We start from the raw sequence: 21,434 nt of genomic DNA on the forward strand, positions 1-21,434 counted from the left end.
GTTTTCTCAAAGTCTCTTGGTGATCACATGAACCGGTGATCACATGAACCGGTGATCTCATGAACCATTTGATGCTGTGTTCAATTAGTTGAGGAAGGCTGGATTGATACTAAACGCAAGTAAGTGCAAACTAATGTGTAGTGATGTTGAATATTTAGGTCATGTGGTAACCAAGGATGGACTTGAACCGAACAAACATAACCTTGATGCTGTTAAGAAGTTTCTTCCCCCTGCCAACTTGAAACACTTACAACAGTAATTAGGACTGACATCATACTACTGTCGCTTTGTGCCAGATTATGCCAAGATAGCATTTCCGTTACATGCTCTCACTAGAAAGAAAGCACAGTTTTTGTGATCTGCTGATTGTGAAACTACATTTGAAGTGTTGAAACAGAAGTTGGTGACATCACCATTACTTGCATACCTTGATTTTGATAAGGATTTTACTCTAGAAACAGATGCCAGCAGGTTAGGCCTAGGAGCCAGACAAGAAGCTACATCCTGTAGCTTATAATTATGCGAGTCGATCTGTGTCTGCATCTGAAGCAAACTATTCCATCACTGATTTGGAAACACTAGCTGTTGTATGGGCAGTCACCCATTCCGGTATTATCTATATGGACACAATGTCAATATCTTCACTGATCAAGCAGCTGTTAAAGCCATCTTAGGTGCTCCAAATTTAACTGGGAAACATGCACGTTGGTGGAGTAAGCTTTATGGTAATGGAATAAAGAACATTAACATCATACACCGATCTGGGAAGCAGAATCTCAATGCTGATTGTCTTTCACAGTAGCCAGTAATGCCTGCTCCACCAACCGATGGACTTAATGAGGAAATACAAGTTGCACTGATTTCTTGTCAACCAGAAACCATAGACAATCTTCTGCATAATGAATCAGAAACTGAGGTTGGCAGCTGCAACAATACATTCTGCAATGAGCAGTTCAAGGACCAGCAACTGCAACCACTTATCTTGTACTTGAGAGATGGAGTGCTACCTGAAGATGCAAAGTCTGCTAAGAAACTTGTTGCTGAAGCTTCATTGTTTACCATTGTAAATGATGTTCTTTATTATGTAGGTCCTACTCAGACTGAGATGTCACGGGTGGTGGTACCACATCATTTGCTTAAGGTCATGCAAGAACACCATGATGGGCGGTTAGCAGAACATTTTCCAGGTCCAAAGCTGTACGAAACTCTAGTGAGAAGGTGGTGGTGGCCCCGTATGTACACTGATGTCCTGGATTATGCTAATAATTGTCCTCAATGTGCCATAGTACGAGGCACCGGAAGATGACAGAAGCCACCACTACACCCCATTGTAACAGAACATCCATTCCAGATAGTAGGAGTAGACATTATGGAACTATCTATCACTACCAGAGGGAACCGATATGTAATAGTGTTCCAAGACGTATTCACGAAATGGCCGATGGTTTTCCCAAAAGGTAGTGCGGATAGCTCAGTATACCTACATTTGGAGTCCCTGAGGCTTTGCTTTCAGACAGAGGAACTAACCTGCTATCATTTCTGATGAAAGACATTTGTAGAATGCTAGGTATTGAGAAGTTAAACACTACGGCAAGCCATTCCCAATGCAATGGAGCTATTGAAAGATTTAATAGAACATTAAAGATGATGCTTCGGAAGCATGCAGCAAAGTTTGTGGGACCAATACCTTAGTGGAGTCTTATGGGCATATCGTAATACACCTCACAGCTCAACTGGGGAGAAACCTTCCTTTTTGCTATATGGATATGGATTTGATTGTTGTACACCCACTGAAGCTGCCTAACTACCTACTAAACCACTTAAAGCTACCAATGTTAGTGACTATCGTGAACAAATGATGTTAATATTGTCATCAGCTAGAAGTTTAAGGAAGTGAACAGAGGCTCACAGAGGAGATACAAGGCCCAACGTGACAGATCAGCTAGAGATTTCAAGATAAGAGTAGGTGATTGGGTGCTAGTGTATTTTGCTCAGGATGAAACTAGGAAACTTTCCCAACCATGGCATGGGCCATATTGAGTAATCTCTCAGAAAGATCCAGACATTGTAGCCTACAAGATCTACTTTCTTGATGACCCACCAATTCAGATTCGTCAGTCCAGGGTTCAGTTATGTCCTACATCTTTTCCTACAAATTTCTGTTGGTATGGAAATAAAAGAGCCAAACCTGGCAGACCATCAAAGAAAGTTATGAAACATTTAAGTGATCTGCGGACTGAAATGAAACACCTTTGTACAGTTAACAGGACTGATAATACTAAACCTGATAATGCTGAAGCTGAAGATGGACTGTCAAGGCAAACTAATCAGACACCTCCACAAATTGATAAACGCCCCTATTTTCTACGAAGCAAGAGAATATCTGAAGAAGCTCGGGTCGAGCTTGCTGATGGGGGAGATGATGTAAAGTACAGTAGTTAAGAACTATAATAGGTGATGATGTAACTATAAAGTGATGATGTAACTGAAACCATATAGAAATAATAAACAATTATTAGCAGTATAAATAACTTGATTTTTTGCTCTGTATTGCTGCTGCATTTTATTCTGTGCTGGTATTGAATGAATTGTGCTGAGAATAAAATTTACACTTGTGTAAAATAAGTTTCATTCGCTGTAATTTATTTTACATTAATAAGTTACCATGAAATTTTTTTGCATGAAAATAAAGTATGCATAAAACAAGGTTATTTAAACATGTATATGTTGATCAAAAGCTTTGGCAGGCCTATATAGCAACCAGTGTATATGCATTAATTTGAGCTTTATGAGCTAGCTATGTATGGTACAACTGCTATAGAACCATCAATGTACTGTATAAAATTATTGTCATGCTATTTACTGTGAGTGCAGAAATTGGTAGAAGTACATAGTTATACCTAGCTGGGTGATTTTATGAGTGTGTGGACTAGTCAACTAATACAATCAAATTGGTGTACTGGACTGTATAAAAAAATAGTTGGTGTTAATCATATTTCTGGTAATTGCTAATTATCATGTGATGTGAACAATCAGAGTTGTGGTTGTCACGTATTGCAAACATAAACTAGTAAGACATCAGTATAATCAAGTACTAAAAACTATTCAGATCTGCACACATTACAGTAAAATGAGACTACAATAAAAGAAGACTATTAAAGGGGTAATTACAAAATTTTTAAAAATTGTTGTGGCTATGGGTGTGCATCTCAAGGTTAAAATAACAAGTCTGGCAATGCAATGTAGTTATGCAATTTGAGCATACGTTGAAGAAAGATCTTTCTCCAGATGAAAGGTATTTTCAGTAGTAGGTATATCCTCTAGAACAGCATAGTTGAGCTAAAGTGGTACACACATTCACATATTACTTGTGGTACTAGGAAATATACAAATACAAGACAAAATACGCTTATTAAAACTGTTATGACATATTTATATTGTCTAGGGGAGGATAAAGGAGTTATCAAAGGGAGGGGCACACCCAGGTAGGCAGTCGGGGGAAAATCTCTAGCTCAGTTTTACACTTACTGAGTGAGATAGCTACTTGAATGTCATTATTGCATTATATCTTCAGTGCCAATGTGCATGCACTTGGATACCTGGAAAGTGGAGGTGGGTGGGAAAGAGACATTTGCCCTAAATACACCATCCTGCATCCATGCACCATTGATTGTGTAGTTTAGACAGTCCATAAATATTGAGCACAAGCCTCACAGGAAAGTCTGTCAGTGGTAGCTATAACAGTGGTGCTAGTTCTCCTGCGCAATCACAGCTGGACCAGATACAAAATAGCTTCTTATGCTCTTGACTTAGCTAACTGATATTTGCTTATCAGACAATTTATAACACCCAACAAATAAACACTAAAACTTGCACAGCCTATACACACTAACGTAGTCACAAAGCAAAAAGCATGTAAACAAGTTGTTTGTGATGATTTAATGTACTGCAAATGTGTTCAGCATCTACTGTGATTAATTTAATTTCAATACTGTGTGTTTCTTTTTTAGGGAATAATATAATGGTACTTTGATACCTCCATGCAGAACATTTCATTATCATAAAACATAAAGGCAAGAGAAAAGGCACATGCTTCATAGAGAATCCGAATCTGAACTACACATAAGCATACTGACAGTATTTCACTTTTTATGTCTAAGCCATCGATTCTTACATAGGAAGTATATTGAGTAAACATCTATTGCTCAACAATGCACCATCATACTTACTCCTTGATTAGCAGGTTTTTTATCATCAACATCATCATCTTTAATTACATCATATCCAGTGACCAGTTGCTGTGGAGGACTCTCAGTGGTTTTCTTTTGTAGATCAACGACAGCATATTCCATTGGTAATGGTGTTGGCTTGGGCTGTTTAACAGAATCATCATTTGTTGTTTTAGTAGATAAAGCATATTCTTCTCCATTAGGTGCAGTTTGATGGGGAACAGTAGCAGTCTTGTTATGTAATTGCTGGATATCAGCATATTGTTCATTAACAAGTGGCTTAGACTGAAGAGCATAATTTTTTGTTGCTGTAGTAGTGCCTTCTGCTGTATTTCCTTCAGAAATACTGTAGTACACAGAAAAAAATAGTTTGTTTATACAACAGTATTGTCTAAAAGGTGAAATGATCAACTTACACACACAGTCTGTACACAAGTATGGTATAGCGTGCAGTGTATTTACTATACTATTACCTCTGAAAAGTTGTCTTCTTATAATCAACTGTATCTACAGAGGAACACATTTACGTCATACTGTAACATAAATTACAATGAATGCATAGCTTCTTGCTAATAGGGGAAGTAATTAAAAATTCTGACTATCAGATATATACATGCACTCAGTACATGCAGTGTACATCTGACTAATTAACTTGTTGAAAACTACACTTTTTGTATGCAAACACTGTGACGCTAAACAGTAGTGTCCTAATTATCAAAGTGTCCTGGTTTTCCAGGTCAATTTTAAGGAATATTTTGGGACCATTACCAAGTGTCCAGGTGTTCTCATTCTGATTAAACACAATTTACCACTGTAAATAAGGTTAACAGACAAGGAAGCCTTGGGTATAGTCAATATTGAATCCCAGTTAATAGAACTGGAACTACAATTGTTAATACTCAACACCATTGCACATGCAAATGGTGATCACACAATCTCTACTTGTGGCAGAAGGAGCGCTATTTGGAATTACTCATACTGAATTCAGTCATAAAGATTGAAGTTGTGCAAACATGCCAAGAACAGTTACCCACCCACCTGCCCTTTTGACTAATCACTGGCATCCACCCTCACTCAACCAATGCAATAATGCATGCTAGCACACTTTGTATAAATACATTATTTCACATTTTGGGCACCCAGGAGGCACAGTCAGGCTGCTTTATATGACTAAAATATAGCAATAGAAATACAGCAGCTAAATTCCTCACTAGAGCAAATGCAGGTGCATTTAGCATTTAGCAATGTCCTGGGCTGCCCCTTTTATCTCCAAACTATGCATAGCTCTAGTGCATGTCATAAAGCAGTAGTGCATGCAGACCAGCTGATGTAGGATGTTAACAGGTCTTATTACTATGTGACACTTTATTAGCATGGACTTAAGGATATCATGTATATCACATCAAACATGTTTACAAGCATTTGTACTTGTTATTCTTTGTGAAGACCTCTTAAGATGTGTGTAGTACAAAAAGTGTGTTCTTATGGCAGGTATCTTGTTTGACTTTATTTTAATTACGTATGCATTATGTGTGTAAGTTTGTTCTGATATAATTTGGCTAGCACAACCTTTATAAGATTGTGTAGCAATAATTATTTTGTGGGTGCCATAGGAACTTCAAGATGAGAAGCTACAAAAATAATATCCTGCTTTATTCAGTTGTTCTTCACTGCTCTTTCACCACACTCATGCTGTGACTATAAAGGTATATGCAACCCATTGCAGTAAGTTAGTTAGACACCATGACTAATGGAAATTAAGCAATTTCATAGTAGTACCCTCGGAATGCTACAGCCTCGGTCCTTCAGGGTTACTAAATCACTTAGATCACTTGGTCTTAGTGTCCGACTATTATTTATCGTTTCATCATGGGGTCAATGTCAACAGAATACACTGACAATCACAATTACCTTTTTTCTTATGATAACAAAACCAATACATGATGATGATGATGACAACTCCTGTAACAACTAGAGCCACTAATATTCCAATAAAAGCTCCAATTATTCCTCCATTGCCACCATCACTGCTGCTACTGTCATTGTCATTGTTACCACCGCTACCTGTACACGAATGTACATTGCAATAAAATCAGTAACACAATGTTATAAAATGTAGCTATTACATACAGTTTTGACAAAAAGGAGTTAGACCATCATTGTATAGTGCACTAGCTGCATTTTGGTAGACCAGTTTTCTCAATTCCATTATTAGTTTTTATTTGTTGAACAAAATATATATTGAAGAACTTTTTGTACGGAAAAGAGCAAATTACAGTATTTCCATTAAGTACAGTTGAGGTGTGATCTGTTATGTATAGATCATGATGCCCAAATGTACTTGATGAAATTTCAAAGCTTAATAAAGTACAGTTATGACTAGGCTTGAGGCAATTATGCCTTGAAAATTGCCTATTAATCCAGCCTATTATGCTCAATATTATGCTCTCAAAATCAAGATTATGCTCCAGAGCTGACTGCTTAACCTGCATTTCCTGACTGCTGTATTAGAGTGAGTGACTGCTCTATTAGAGTATCTCAATCTTAATTCCATAAGTGTGACTAATCAGTCAAGAAAAAGTAAAAATAACTACGATAACACTGCAAGGTTTTTAATGCAGTAATAATGTGCAGTGTATTCATGTTGTGCAGTACTTTTGGCGCGCGCATTGCACGTTTAATTAAATTCTTGAAAATTGTTCTATTATGCTGGCATAATGCTTGATGCTTTTGCTAGCCTATTATACTTGAAATTATTCCGGCATAATTGGCGCAAGCCTAATTATGACAGTAATTTAAATGTAAGGAATTAACAGTTTGTTGTCACAATCCCCAGACATTTGGACATTACCAACATATCTGACAATAGTAGCAGCAAGAGTTCAATGACATTAACTACATTTGCTGTGGAAACTCCCTTGGGGTAAGGCACTTCCTATTTAAAATTTTAGTTGAATCTGCGAGGACATCACCGAGATATGCACCTTCAAAAGTCATCTTATTTTCTTCGTATTTGTCATCTTAATCTTCTTACGAACATACAGTATTCCTAATTCTTTCTTTTTGCACACTTTATTTTTTTAAGGCTTTATAGCACAAGTGCCGAAAGTTTGTAGGACAGCTGGTCCTACAGCCTGTTTAAAGTTATTGCACAAAATGTGTTTGAAAAGGTGGAGAAAGGAGAAAAAAAATCCATGACTGGACCTGGACAGCCTCGAACCTGCAGCCATTCAATTACTGCTTGAATGCTTACAGGAGTCTGCCTGCCAGGTGGTCAGGATGTTTTCTCCTTGTCAATTTCAAGTATCAAGACACACGGTAGTGTGTCGTGCAGCCCAAGAAGCCGGCGCGCCACACTGTGAGTATATTTACAGGAAGAAAGAAAACACAATTTTCACACCTATGTAGCTTTGTGATCCCTTATCCGATTGGAACTAGTTTCACTATAGAGGTGCCTGCCAGGTAGGCCACGCCACATACCAAATTTGAAGGAAATCACCCCAGCTGTTTCTGAGATATGAGTGGCCAAAGTTTCGTTTTAATTTCTTCGTTTTTTTCCTTCTTAAGCCGTAGGGGGGCTACAGGGGCTTTGATTTCTTTTCGTACACTTTGCAAAAACTGCTGTAAAACACAAACTTGTAACTCCGATATTTGGCACAAGTAAAGAGCGTATAAAGGTACATTCGCGTACCAAGTTTGCTATGAATCTGATAAATATCCAAGCAGTTATGAGTGTTCATTCACGTAAAAAAAGATGAAACTTTTGTCACAGCTACAGGGTAAACCGAGTAAAGGAATAACTTGAAAATTCGTGTGTACATAGGCTGATCATCGTAGGAGTGCCTTTTGGTGGTTAGAACAGCAACAGACTTACAGTTACAAAGTTGTAAAGCAAAACCTGAGCAAATGTAAAATCGCGGGATCGAGATACTCTAATAGAGCAGTCACTGGGGGGCAAAAAAAGGTGCATAAAAAATGTCAAAAAAAATGAACTGATCATGACCAGAGTTTGAACCAACGACCTCCATACCTAACCACTGCACCACTGCTATCTCAGCTGATCACTTCACTTATTTTCTACCTTATAAATGAAAATTCTAGCTTAATAAGTAAAACTGATCTACCAATAGAAAATCTAATTGTTCTAGAACATTCTATGTGTGTTCTATTAGGTGATTTCAGCAAAAGCAAAAGCGTGCGCTCTATTAGAGCATTAGCACCATACTATTGTTGCAACACTTTGAGGCTCAGTCTAGTAGCTATTTCATCAAATCGGAGCTATTTTCATATCGATCAGTGGTATATTTGTAGTATTAACTTAGTTTCACCCCCAGGCGGTCTGTGAGCAGACTAATATGACCGACTCGCGCCAACAATCATCATCATCATAATCATCATAATAAGTGCTATGCTAGCAAATCTTGTGATACAACAGTCTGGAAATCATATCCCAGTACAAAGGTGCAGGATTTGCTTTGTTTAAAGTTGAGCAACTGCATCTTTTCATTTTTGCATGAAAAATTGAGATACTCTAATAGAACAGTCACTGCAAAACTATGATTGAATGCTCTGATTGATTAATTTGTGACTGGGATAGGCAGCTTGTTGCTGATAGTATCCCAGGGAGCTGAAACATCACAGCTCCAGTACAACAATGTACAATAACTAAATAGGTAGCTATACATAATTTTAATTAATATATATAAAATAATAAGTAGCTAGGTCCAGCCTTGGTTGTCAGTGAAAATAATCAGAAAATTCATTGAGTGAATCAGATTCAATAATTCAGTGGGGGTAATTTGTTCCAATCTCGGATGGTCTCTAAGTCTATGTCATTAATGTATAGTAAGAACATTAGGGGTCCAAGTACAGTGCCCTGGGGGACACTAAACAATACTTTCTTTGTGCTAAATGTGCAACCTTCTACTATGACTCTTTGTGTTCTGGAGGTGAGCCAGGTAGAAATCCACTTGCTCTAGTCAACACTATGGCCTTGACATAGCGTCAAAACCTTGGTTTTGAAAATACAAAAAGAAGTGAAATCCACTCAAAAACAGCCAAGCTGTAAAGAAAGAGTGCAGCCCTCAAAAGCCTGGGTGAAAAAGTTGTGAAATCAAAGGTGGCGGCCAAGAAATGTCTGCAATGATGTTAATGCTAATAAGTTTTAAAAATGGCTGTGCATTGTTAAAACTTATTAGCATTAACATCATTGCAGCCATTTCTTGACCACCATCTTTGATTTCACAACTTTTTTCACCCAGGCTTTTGAGGGCTGCACTCTTTTTTTACAGCTTGGCTGTTTTTGAGTGGATATGTATCCATACGAACTCTAGAGGGTGGCTTATTGTCTCAAAGTACCCCTTGGTGGAACCAAATGGACATAATAATTTTATTAAGGCTTTACAGACAAGTGCTGAAGGTCTGTAGAACATCTGGTCCTACAGCCTGTTTAGAAAAAATCACATTACTTGCACATGCTATAGTTGATTTGCTTCAAATTTGAAGGGCCATAATGTCTGCGTATTCATAGCACAAATTTTGTACAGGAAAAAGGGAGTTCTATGCAATTTGTTGTCATGCCTACAAGGTAATTCATATACTTGAAAATCAGTCTGTACATGAAATAACTGTTGTAGTGCAAACCTTACAGTATATGGTTTAAAAATATTGAAAGCATAGCTAAGGAGATATAAAGAAAAACCAACAAGTGAGATTGAGATACTCTAATAGAGCAGTCACTGACAAGTAAAAATGTGCACAAATTAGCAGGAAAATTTCTCCAGGGTTTGACTTCAACACCTATATTTCCAAACTCTTTACCACTCTACCACTGCTGTCAGTTGCTCATGTCACTTGATTTCTACCTTATAAATGAAAGTACACTAGAATGATAAAGTTTTATATTCTCAAGGTATCAGTGGAAATTATATGTGACTAAATTTTGGAAAATCACCCATATGGGTGTGCATGAAATAATTAGAATTTTCATGTTTAGTGGGTTGCTAATAAGAGATGAGCACAGTTTTGAAAATATTTCAAGAATTTTCTTGTATTGTAAGGTATTGAGAATGGCTAAAACCATCAATAAGTAGATTTGCACTATAAAGTTTGTGATTTGATCATTAAATATTGTAGGTGTCAAATGCGCCCATATGGGTGATTTTCCAAAATTCGGTTACATATTTGTATTGTATTAAAAGTGCTCAGAAAAAATTACGATCTATTGGAGTACTAAAATATTGAAACAACACACACACACACACACACATGCAGTAGTGTGTCATGCAGCCAAGTACAGCTGGTGTCCAAGTAGAGCTGGTGTGGGTGCATAAAAAAGACAAGTCTGTATTTTACAGCTTATTTTATGGAACCAAGAAAATTCCATTTTCATGTATCCATAGCTTGACAGTGCTTGAACAGTAATTAACCATTTTTGCTGTGGAAACTTCTTCACCTCCCATTCCAAATTTGAGTCGAATCTGCCCATCCATCATTTGGTATCACCTTTGATTTCACATTTTTCATCCTGGATTTTTTGGAGGGTTGCACCCTTTTTTTTTGTTTTTGCAAGGTACATGTAGCAATTGCAGCAATGCATTAGCTTGTGTATAATAAATATGTCACCATAACCATTTCATTGAACGTACAATGAAATGTATACAGTAACCATTCTTGATTAATGATTTTTAAACCAGGCATGCGCCTGGTTTACTGAAATTGTTTTCGTAAAAGTGTGTGTGTGTGTGTGTGTGTGTGTGTGTGTGTGTGTGTGTGTGTGTGTGTGTGTGTGTGTGTGTGTGTGTGTGTGTGTGTGTGTGTGTGCGTGTGTGTGTGTGTACCTATACCTATATTTGTCTGTATGCACCCACACGAGCAAAATTGTTAAATGGTAAAAAGCAGCCAGGGTGTAAGAATTGAAAGCTAAATGTTTATATTAAACTTCCACACACATAAACTTTGCTCTGTAGTGGTTTCTTCTCGGTGGTCTGAAATGCGGGTATGGTGACTCTTCGTGAACAGTCTTCCTTTTTGATTTTATAGACATTTAACAACTTCAAAACAACGTTGAAGGCCTCTTAGGCTACCAGAGATAGTGCATCCTTCAAGTTGAAAGGGGGACATTACATTACCAGTACTTACGCAAACAAAAATGAAGGGCAGCCTTACGGCTATCTCTAAACAATCTGCATGAGAAAACACGATAGACACACTATAAAACAAATGAGAAGATATTTTTGTGCATAATTTGGTAATTACAGAATTACAAAATAATTAATGAATTATGAAATATGCTAAATTACAAATCTAATTATCTAGCTGAATTAATAATAGCAATAGCATGAATAAAATATACATGGTTGATTAATTGCCTATTTAGTTAGAATGGGAAAGTATTAACTGCATCACCGCCTGGTTTTTAGAAGTAGCATAACATCAATTTAGCATCTAAAATCCACTGATAGAAAACTTGAATGACATGCATCTTATGGCTTGCTTCTAATTTTCGACTGCACACATTACGGAATGATGTATAACCAAGAACCTGAAGTCGCATTATTGTATATGTGCACAGAAATTGAATGGCACTCTGCAGAGTGCAACTTGAACATGAAACTCTGCAGCATGGTTCTATGGTAATGTCAAGGTTTATACTCCAACAACAACTAAGTCCTTCAAATGTCAGTAAATTAATTGTTTTACTTATAGGTAGCTAGATGCTAAGATTCTGTAGTACCTTGTACTGGTGAAGTTCAAATTTCATGGTAAATTCCCTGTAGGTGTGTTTTTGTTGTAGTAGCAATCATACTGAGTCATTCACTTATCAGTAAGTGCAGAATCCCACAAATGACCAAGCATTTTATGAGGTGGCATCATTATAGGGGTCGCTTGATCTGCACTTTGCTGTATTGCAAAATATATTAAACTTGCTTGAGGAATGAGTCTGCACCCATTCCAACTGTTGTACTGCTAATTCTCAAATGTTGTATACTTATAAACCAGTAATGAACTCCCTAACTCACTTCATACAGATTTATAACCTGCTGTGGTATAATTTTTAAGCCATGATAAGTTGTATGATTTCAAATAAATTGATACTAGTTACATATGTATATCATGGATATTGACCAGCAATCATAATCAAGACACATGCCAGTGTGTTGTGCGGCCAAGAAAGTCAGCACACTACACCGTGTGCATATTTACAGGAAGAAACAAAATGTGATCTTCATGCATACGTAGCTCTGTGCTCCCTTCTCGAATTGGAATAATTTTTACACTGCTAATGCTCACGACCTTCAGCAGTCCACATACCAAATGTATGCAAGATTGTCTAACGCAACTGTGAAATATGAGCCTTCAAAATTTGGCTTAATTTCTTCATTTCTTTGCTTCATTTAGGGGGTTCAGGGGCTTAGTTATTATTTTTCACACACTTTACAAAAACCATTATAAAATACAAATGTGTAGCTCAATTTTCTTGAGCGTTGGCACACTTTAAGAGCATATTGCAGCACAATCACATGCCAAGTTTGGTGCAAATAGTCATAGAGCTATGGACGATTATTTGCATTAAAAAAGGTTGACTTATTGTCACGCCAATAGGGTAAACCACTTATGGGATTAATTTTAAAATTGGTATGCATATAGGCTAACAAAACCTTTTGTGGTTTAAAATTGCATTGATGGCTATAGTGTTACAAGGCAAAAACCAAACAACTGTAAATCATGGGGTCAAAACACTCTAATACAACAGTCATTACTGCAGGATAAAAAAGTGCATGAAAAATGTCAAACAACTTAGCAGTATTCTAGCCAGAGACCTATATAACTATATGTAGCCATAAACAAGCAAGCACAACAATAATAGTATTAACATAGACCCTTTGGCTTTGATATCGAATCGGTACTGTATTGGTAGAGTACTAGTTTGTCTTACAGTATATCATTTTCATTGCATCTATGGATAAGAAGAACAATGATTTGCGTAAAAGCAAAGCTCAAAACCAGTTTATGGTTAGATTTGAGGCATATTTAAAATACAAAAAGAAATGAAATAACTGCCACCTTTGATTTCAAAACTTTTTTCACCCAGGATTTTTGAAGGTTGCACTTTTTTATGCAGCTTGACTGTTTTGTGGATTCAGTTTTCTCCTGGTACAGTAGAAAACTTTGGTGACAAATTCTGATTGGCAAAAACAACTTGGGAAAATTGCTGTGTTTTGCATGTGTCACTGCACTTTGCATATGGAAAAGACAGCTGTACTGTATTATACTTTGGTGGAAAAAACTTTGGAAAATTAAAGGACAGTTCACCAAAATTAATTTGCCAATGTTTTAATATGCTGCCAAAATTTTTTTCTACTATACAGTATAGAGATTTATTGTTTTAAATTAGGTATGGTGGTCAGTTTTGTATTATGTACGTACTTTATTAATTAATTAATTACTAAAGGTCAAGGAAGAATACATAACTTCAACAAATCACTTTAAACCATCAACAATGCTCAGAACTATCTTCTTGTCTGTTATACAGGTGTTTTCTTATAAACATTAGCCTTGAATCAGTTTAATCTTCATTTTGTACATTACAAGGGAACATGCCACCTTTTGATTTGAAGAGGTACACTACTTCTGGTAGTCTACAAAGCCCTCACTATTGTTTTTCAGTTATTGCAACACTTGTACAACCTATTAGGAAAGCTATTCACGCTATATTCAGAAATCAGTAATGCAAAAATAATGTGCTGTAAGGAAGACAAGAATTGAGACCACATATATATGCTGAGTACAAATTATGTTTTCTTTGGTCCTGTCAACATACCTACAATGTGGCTTACTGGCATTCCTGGCCACAAGACACGCAGTAGTCTTGAGAAAAGCAACAATATATATATATATATATATATATATATATATATCTATATCTATATTATACAATTCCTATGTAATCTTACCAATTGTCTGTGTAACCATTGAACTAGTGGACATCCCTTTTGTGCTCCTAGATATCGCTGTTGTACTGCTAGACATCCCTGTTGTACTGCTAGACATCCCTGTTGTACTGCTAGACATCCCTGTTGTACTGCTAGACAACCCTGTTGTACTGATAGACATCCCTGCTGTACTGTTAGATATCCCTGTTGTACTGCTAGGCATCACTATTGCTCTAGTAGACATCACCATTGTACTGCTAGATGTCACGATTGCACTAGTAGACATCACTGGTGCAGATTCTGAAGCTACATATAGGAATGTATAACAACAGGATACATGAATTTGATGATTGAGTTTGCATGAAATTTTCCAGAGAAATTCCCAATCCCAGATATTGTGGCTTCTTTGGCACTAGATTGCATACAGGTATTTCCTGAGAATCAAACCACTGCTGTCTGGGATTGTTCTCTGTATCCAAAGAAGTTTTATGTCACAGGTTTTGGCAATTGAATTCATTGCTTTGGCAATTGAATTCGTCACTTTGGCAATTGAATTTGTCGCATTGGCACAAGAATTTGTCATAATTAAATTGTCTTCAAGAAAGCAACTACTCATCACGAAGTGAATCATTTTCGCCATGGAGAGTTACGCTTGAGACACTAGAAGGTAATCGGAGCTGGTTGTATGCCTAGCTGATAGCTGTCTGGCAAGTTAATTAGTTTATTCGTGAGTAACCACGCCCATTACTAATGGCGTAGTACAGCTGCGAATGTTGCTGAAGAAGTTGTAGTGGAAGAATTATCACCTTATAAAGTTGTTTATGACAGTTGTACCTGAACAAGATCTTGTAGCAGCTGCTACATCATGTTTTTGTGTTTTTTCCAGCTGCCAATCTTGTTACGGATGAATTTTCATGCCAAAGTAATGAATTCAATAGCCAAAGCGACAAATTCAATAGTCAAAGCGATGAATTTTTTTGCCAACAGGACGAATTCAATTGCAAAAGCGAGGATATCAATTGCCAAAACCTGTAATACTTTGACTCGCTGAATTAACATTGCTGCTTTAGCTTCTCACAGGCGCTTAGTGGGATAGTACTTAGAAATACAAACACTAAATTTACGTTCTTGAGATTGAATGTTGAAGAACTTACACAGAAAATTATTCACTACTAAGTGGTGCTGGGTACTAGTACCAAACATGAAATACATGGATTCTTCTTCCAGTGTGGCACATGCCAATTATACTATGGGTACCTGTGCTTTTGCTTGATACATACAAGCTTGTACCGAGATAAAAAGGGCACAAAATATTTTGATAAAAGTTGTTAGAGTTTGAACCAGGGACACATGCAAATCCTTAACCATGCACTGAGCTACTGCTACAGTATCACAACTGTTCACCTCACTTATAATTTCTACCTTATAAATAGACATTCTAGTTTAAATAATAAAGTTTATAATGTAACAAAGAAAATTATATATAGAACATTCTATGAAGTCTTTGAAAAAAATGTACACTATATTAGATAAAGTCCGCAACACAAAAATTGATATCCACCAATCAGCTACATAACTATTGTCATGTGTTAGGCATTTAGGCAAAGTGTAACTTGAAAACCAAAGTGGCAGCCAAATTTGTCACTTTTGTCTGGTAGAAAGTGATGCAAAAGTCTTAAAATCACGTGATGTTTTGCTGCAGCAGTTTGTAGGTTTCTTCATATACCATGATATTCACTCAACATTGTTCAAGTAGTCTATCATCAACTCAAAGTATCAGTGGTTTGGTTTTATTTGTCATTTTCTGGTAGTAGCACAAACTGTTCAGCTTCTGATGACAAACAATACATTACTTCTTCTGGAACACACGAAAAGTAGAGCAGCAACTGTGACATGGGTCAGCAATGACCAGTACTAGGTAAAGTACCTGCATGTGGAGCATGGTTAAAATTGAAACTAACCATCTGGCTGAGCTATTTATATGCTAAAATTTGGCTAAAATGATGTGATTTTTGTAAACAAATACCAGAATGGTTGATGAATCAGTGAAACAGTCTCCAACAGCAAGGATACGAAGCCTAACAATATGGCTATCTTGTCCAGTAAATGCATAGAGCAACCTAATGCATGAAATAGGCACTAACATGATCGAAATTCAATTTGGAACAAATAAATACCCATGAAATTACCTTCATTTCTGAAAAGGAACCTTGCAGTATGCTTCTTTTGTCTGGGCCTGTGCAAGTGAGTCATACATGTATATTGTGATGCATCATAAAGAGAGTCTTAGACTGCTGGGCTAATTGAGATGCGAAACCCAATGTATACAAATTTATTTCCATTTCATTTTAAGTGATTTTAAAGGTCATTGGAATAGAGTATGGCTGTATTTTCCATGATTTGAAGTTCGATCATGTGAGTGTCAATTTCATGCATTGAATTGCTCTATGTATTTACTGGGAGAGATAGCTGTATTGTTAGGTGTTTATTAGCTTTGTATCTTTGTTGTTGGAAAATTCATCAACCATTCTGGTACAGTGTATTTGTTTACAAAATTTACATCATTCTGGCTGAATTTAAGCATATAGATAGCTCAGCCAGATGGCTAGTAAGCTTCAATTTTAACCATATTCCACATGCAGGTACTTTACCTAACACTGGCCATTTCTGACCCACAGTGCAGTTGCTGCTCTGTTTGTCCTGTGCTCCAAAGGAAGAAACATTTTGTTTGTTATCAAAAGCCACACAGATTGAGCTGCTACCAGAAATTGACCAATAAAACCAAACCACCGATACTTTGAGTTGATGATAGACTACATGAACAACGTTGGAAGTGAATATTTTGGCACACAAAGAGCCCTACGAATCACTGCAGCAAAAATCATATGATTTTCAGACATTTTTATCATTTTCTACCAGAAGAAAGTAACAAACTTGGCTGTCACTCTGGTGTTATACAAGTTACACTTAGCCTAACACATGACAATAGTTATGTAGTTGATTGGAGGATACTGATTTTTTTGCATATATTAGAGTATCACACAGTATGATAGTACTGTATATTAGGGATCATGAAGGTTTGGGTTTTTCTGGCCAAACATATCACTCTAAAACCAGCCCCACAATACCTTAATGGCACCTTGGCAGTGTTGGTTAGGTATAACTAAGCCCAAAAGTGTGATATATTTCCAAAAAGTTGCTATGAAATTTAAAACAAAATACTTGGTGGAGTTTTCCATTGCCTGACTGATTGACTGACTGACTGACTGGCTGACTGACTGACTAATGCCTCAAGGCAAGCATAGCTAAGGATATGAACTTAATTTTTTCACTGTTCAAAACCACTTCAGCTCAACAGGTGCCCTTTGGTATACCACAGTGCATGCTTCATGGACTTAAGTATGCACTATTTTGTGTCCCATTTATTTTTTTCTGAAAGTGCAAGGTATTGATTCATGGTAGCACTGTGCGATGGTTTCTCTACATTTTATGGGAATCATCCGAGTATTCTGTTGTGACTGGATTGATTACAGAGGTCCTTCTCCTAGTGTTCATTTGTAATGCTGTGTAACAGTAACATAGCCAAAAATGAATATAATAGCTACTTCACTAACTCAGTAATTGATAGTTGGGGCAGGCGTTCAGATGAAAACAATAAGCCTGCTTCCATTGTAATACAGTATCATACAGTATGATAGTAACTGTATAGTAGGGACCACAAAGGAGTAGGCATGGCCCACGGGATAACGTCACCCAAAAACCAGCCTCAATTTTCCCTGACGACGATGAGGCAGTATTGGTTAGGTAAAACTAAGCCCAAACAAGCTTTCAGATTGGCCCGAAATGCTTTCAACAAGTTGCTACCGAATATATATTTTTTAATTATTTGACGGAATTTTCTACTGACAGTAAGCAACTGACTGACTGATGCCTTCAGACAAGCGTATCTCGATAACGGCTAAGGCTACGGGCTTGATTTTTTTCACTGTTCGACGTCGCTTCAGCCTGTCAGGTGCCTTTTGGCATACCGCAGTACGTACAATGCATTCTTCATGGACTTACCAGTGTCCTCCTTTGTGTCCCATTCATCTTTGCTGACAGCAAAAGGTGTCTATTTGGCGGTAGCACGTGATGCCTTCCCTTCATAACGGAAATCGTCCATATTTTTCATAGTGGCTATTTTGATTGCAGAGGTGCTTTTCAAACAGTTCTTGATTTGTACTGCTGTGTAATGGGTTGAACATAGCCGACAGCGAAGCGTAATGGATACTTCACTTTTCAGACAATAATTAATATAATTGGGGCGTGCGCGCTATTTCTTTCTTTTGGAATGCATGGATTGTAGAGGTGCTTTTCGAACAGTTCTTGATTTGAAATGCTGTGTAATGGGTTGAACATAGCTGACAACAAAGCATAATGGATACTTCACTTTTCAGACGATAATTGATATAGCTGGGGCGCGCGGTGCCATTTAAGATGCGGTATGTGTGGGTTCACCAGTCACGGTAATAAAATTATTTACAAAAAAAAAGTTAACAAACAAGTACACAAAAAATTTGGAATTTTCAACTAGAGTAGGGACCATAGCACATCGATAAAAAGTACTGAAACAAGTTGGAGTAGTCTATGATATTAAATCACCGTAAAACAATAAGTTATAGTTATATCCCGGTACGAGGGTGATATCATTGTTATTACACGAGTCCGAGGCGGAGCCGAGGACGAGTGTAATAACAATGATATCATCCGAGTATACAGGATATAGCTGTTTTATATCCCAGTGCGCAGAAGTTTACGGATAGTAAATTAAGTTCTGGTTTGAGTTCCTGTCACTGTGCTCAAGATTTCATCCGAATTGTGTGGAGATTCTACTTCGTAGCCACAAGAGAGACCTTACATACTGCCTACAAACTGTAGCGAAGGGCGGTGTTATGAAGCAGCGGTTCCAGGTACGATTCGCCTTTGTCAGAAATTGGTATAGTGTTGTCGCGTGGTATGCAAGAGAAAAATAAAGACCAACAAGTGGCTACCATAGCCCAAGATAGAACGATGAAGCTAGAGGAAGTTAGTTCTTCACCATAGTGACTGTTGGGAGTGATTGCTGGAGCGCAAATCGTCACGTACTATTCTTGACATTTGTTAAACTATCGTATTGGTAACTTGTAGTGTTATTGTGTAAAGGATTAACAGTTTTCTTGTAAGATTTAGCTAGTTTTAAGTGCTGTATTGGTGTGTTTTGTATCAATATTTCCTTATTTGGCTCTTTGTTCCATCGGTAAACAATGCCATTCGCGGTTATTATGATGTCACGGAAGAGACTGAGTGGCTCCGCAACAGGGTGATAAGTTAGTTATCACTGGGTGATAACTAATATATCGTACAGTAGCAGCGCCGCTCTGTCTAGCTGTATGGTAGATATAATCCAGCGCGGCGCTTTGATACTCCCATGCACTGGGGTTTAAGAAGTGTTATATCCCTACTGTGCATTTCCATTATGGTATCTTGAGCACAGTAGGGATATAACACTTCTTATTGTTTTACTGTGATTTAATATCATGGACTACTCCAACTTGTTTCAGTACTTTTTATCGATGTGCTATGGTCCCTACTCTAGTTGAAACTTCCAAATTTTTTCATGTACTTGTATGTACATGGGTTCGCCAGTCACAACAATGTTATAAAAAGGTAAACAAACAAGTATAAGGAAAAATTAATAGTTAAATAAAACATGCAATTACAAAACAGCCATAACTTTTTTCCTTCAATAATCATCATTGTGTCTAGATAAGAAAAAATGTGGGCGAAAACAAACCTCAGGGCCTTACACAGTACAAAATGAAGTGTAATCCAATCAAAACAGCAGGGTGTGGCTTTCAATAGCCTGGGTGATAAAAGTTCTGAAATCAAAGATGGTAGCCAAGAAATGGCTGCAATGATGTTAATTACGCTAATAAATGCTAATAATGCACACAGCCATTTTAACATTAACACCATTGCAGTCATTTCTTGACATCCACTTTTGACTTCACAACCTTAGAATGGACCAAGCATGGAGCTAAGCATGTGTGAAAATTACATATTCTTCTTATATGATTGGTGTTGCACACCAGCTTTCTTGGGCCCCACATGACACACTATCTTCTACAGGGTAAATTGCTTATGGGAATACTTGAAAAATGCTGTGTACATAGTCTAACCACTGTGACAGTACTTTTTTGTGATTTAGAGTAACAATTAACGAAATGCAAGGCAAAAAGTCTTCTATAGATTAGATAGAAATGTAGGTAAAAACAGTCTAAAAGCCAGCTTACAACTAGTTATGAGGTAAGAAAAATTGAAAAGAAATGAAATCCATGAAAAACTAGACATGGTGTGGGTCTTCAAATTGTATTTTGAAAGTCGTGTTGTATTTTCATAGCTGCTTTTTTTGTCATGAATACATTATGTGTATATAAGTGTACCTTCCATTTCTTTAGTCATCACAGTCACTCTAGTAGGTCTACCATTACCAGTTGGGCTTTTAACATGTACAGTGATACCATATGAGGTGTTACTGGTCAATCCAGTGAATGTAATGAATGTCTTGTTGATCATCCTTATTGTACCATGAGATGGTAATATTGTAGCAATGTATCTTGATGAACCACATGATGGAGGAAGTGATGACAGAGAAATTGTAATGGTGCTAGTGTTAGCATCAGTCATTAATATTGTGGGTGGATCAAATGCATCTGTAAAACAGTACATACATATTATAGTAAAATAAAAACATATAGACAATGTTTATTAATTATTCTATTTGGATAGCCAAATTGCAAAAATGATATCACAAAAATAATGTCTGCTATATAGTACACTAATCATGTCCTTTACAACTTCTTAATGTTGGTAGTACAACTAATGGTCCTTGAATATAACTCCCGTCCTATATAGAATGGTGGTTGGGTTTGGTAAATGTACAGGTTCCCATGCAGAGCACTTCCAGTATTCTCAAAGTCCTTTCTACCTTTCTACTGGTATAAAACTGTAAACCTAAGTACCACACTGCATGGTGTCATTTACCAACCAACCTAATGGCTTGGGGATGACCTTTTCATGTTATATGTGCCTTTACTATGCTTACCAAGTGATGTGGTCTTCTGTAATATGCTCCGCACAAAGGATTCAGTACACAAAAAGTGGATTCAAAATATTGTACATGTAATAACTGCAGTTCACACCACCCCAAGAGAGTGGATCCATAATAATAAAAAACAAATTTTATTTTAGG

At 37.0% G+C, this 21,434-nt stretch overlaps 1 protein-coding gene across 2 annotated transcripts in view; it reads right to left on the reverse strand.

Annotated features, from left to right (window-relative positions):
* Positions 1–2,980: 2,980 nt before the first annotated feature.
* Positions 2,981–21,434, reverse strand: part of LOC136260228 (uncharacterized) — a 39,102-nt gene continuing 20,648 nt past the window's right edge. Inside the window, exons 3-8 of one of the 2 annotated variants that reach the window (XM_066053905.1) lie at positions 20,635–20,895; positions 14,186–14,470; positions 6,141–6,293; positions 4,703–4,736; positions 4,230–4,575; positions 2,981–3,339 (exon numbers count right to left, since the gene is read on the reverse strand). In XM_066053905.1, the coding sequence (XP_065909977.1) occupies positions 3,247–3,339; positions 4,230–4,575; positions 4,703–4,736; positions 6,141–6,293; positions 14,186–14,470; positions 20,635–20,895 (1,172 nt within the window). In that variant the 3' untranslated portion in view covers positions 2,981–3,246. Of the gene's footprint in view, positions 3,340–4,229; positions 4,576–4,702; positions 4,737–6,140; positions 6,294–14,185; positions 14,471–20,625; positions 20,896–21,434 lie in introns of both variants that reach the window. The other variant, XM_066053896.1, reaches the window with a different exon arrangement.

The sequence above is a fragment of the Dysidea avara genome, chromosome 1 (assembly GCF_963678975.1).
Source record: "Dysidea avara chromosome 1, odDysAvar1.4, whole genome shotgun sequence".
Classification (NCBI taxonomy): domain Eukaryota; kingdom Metazoa; phylum Porifera; class Demospongiae; order Dictyoceratida; family Dysideidae; genus Dysidea; species Dysidea avara.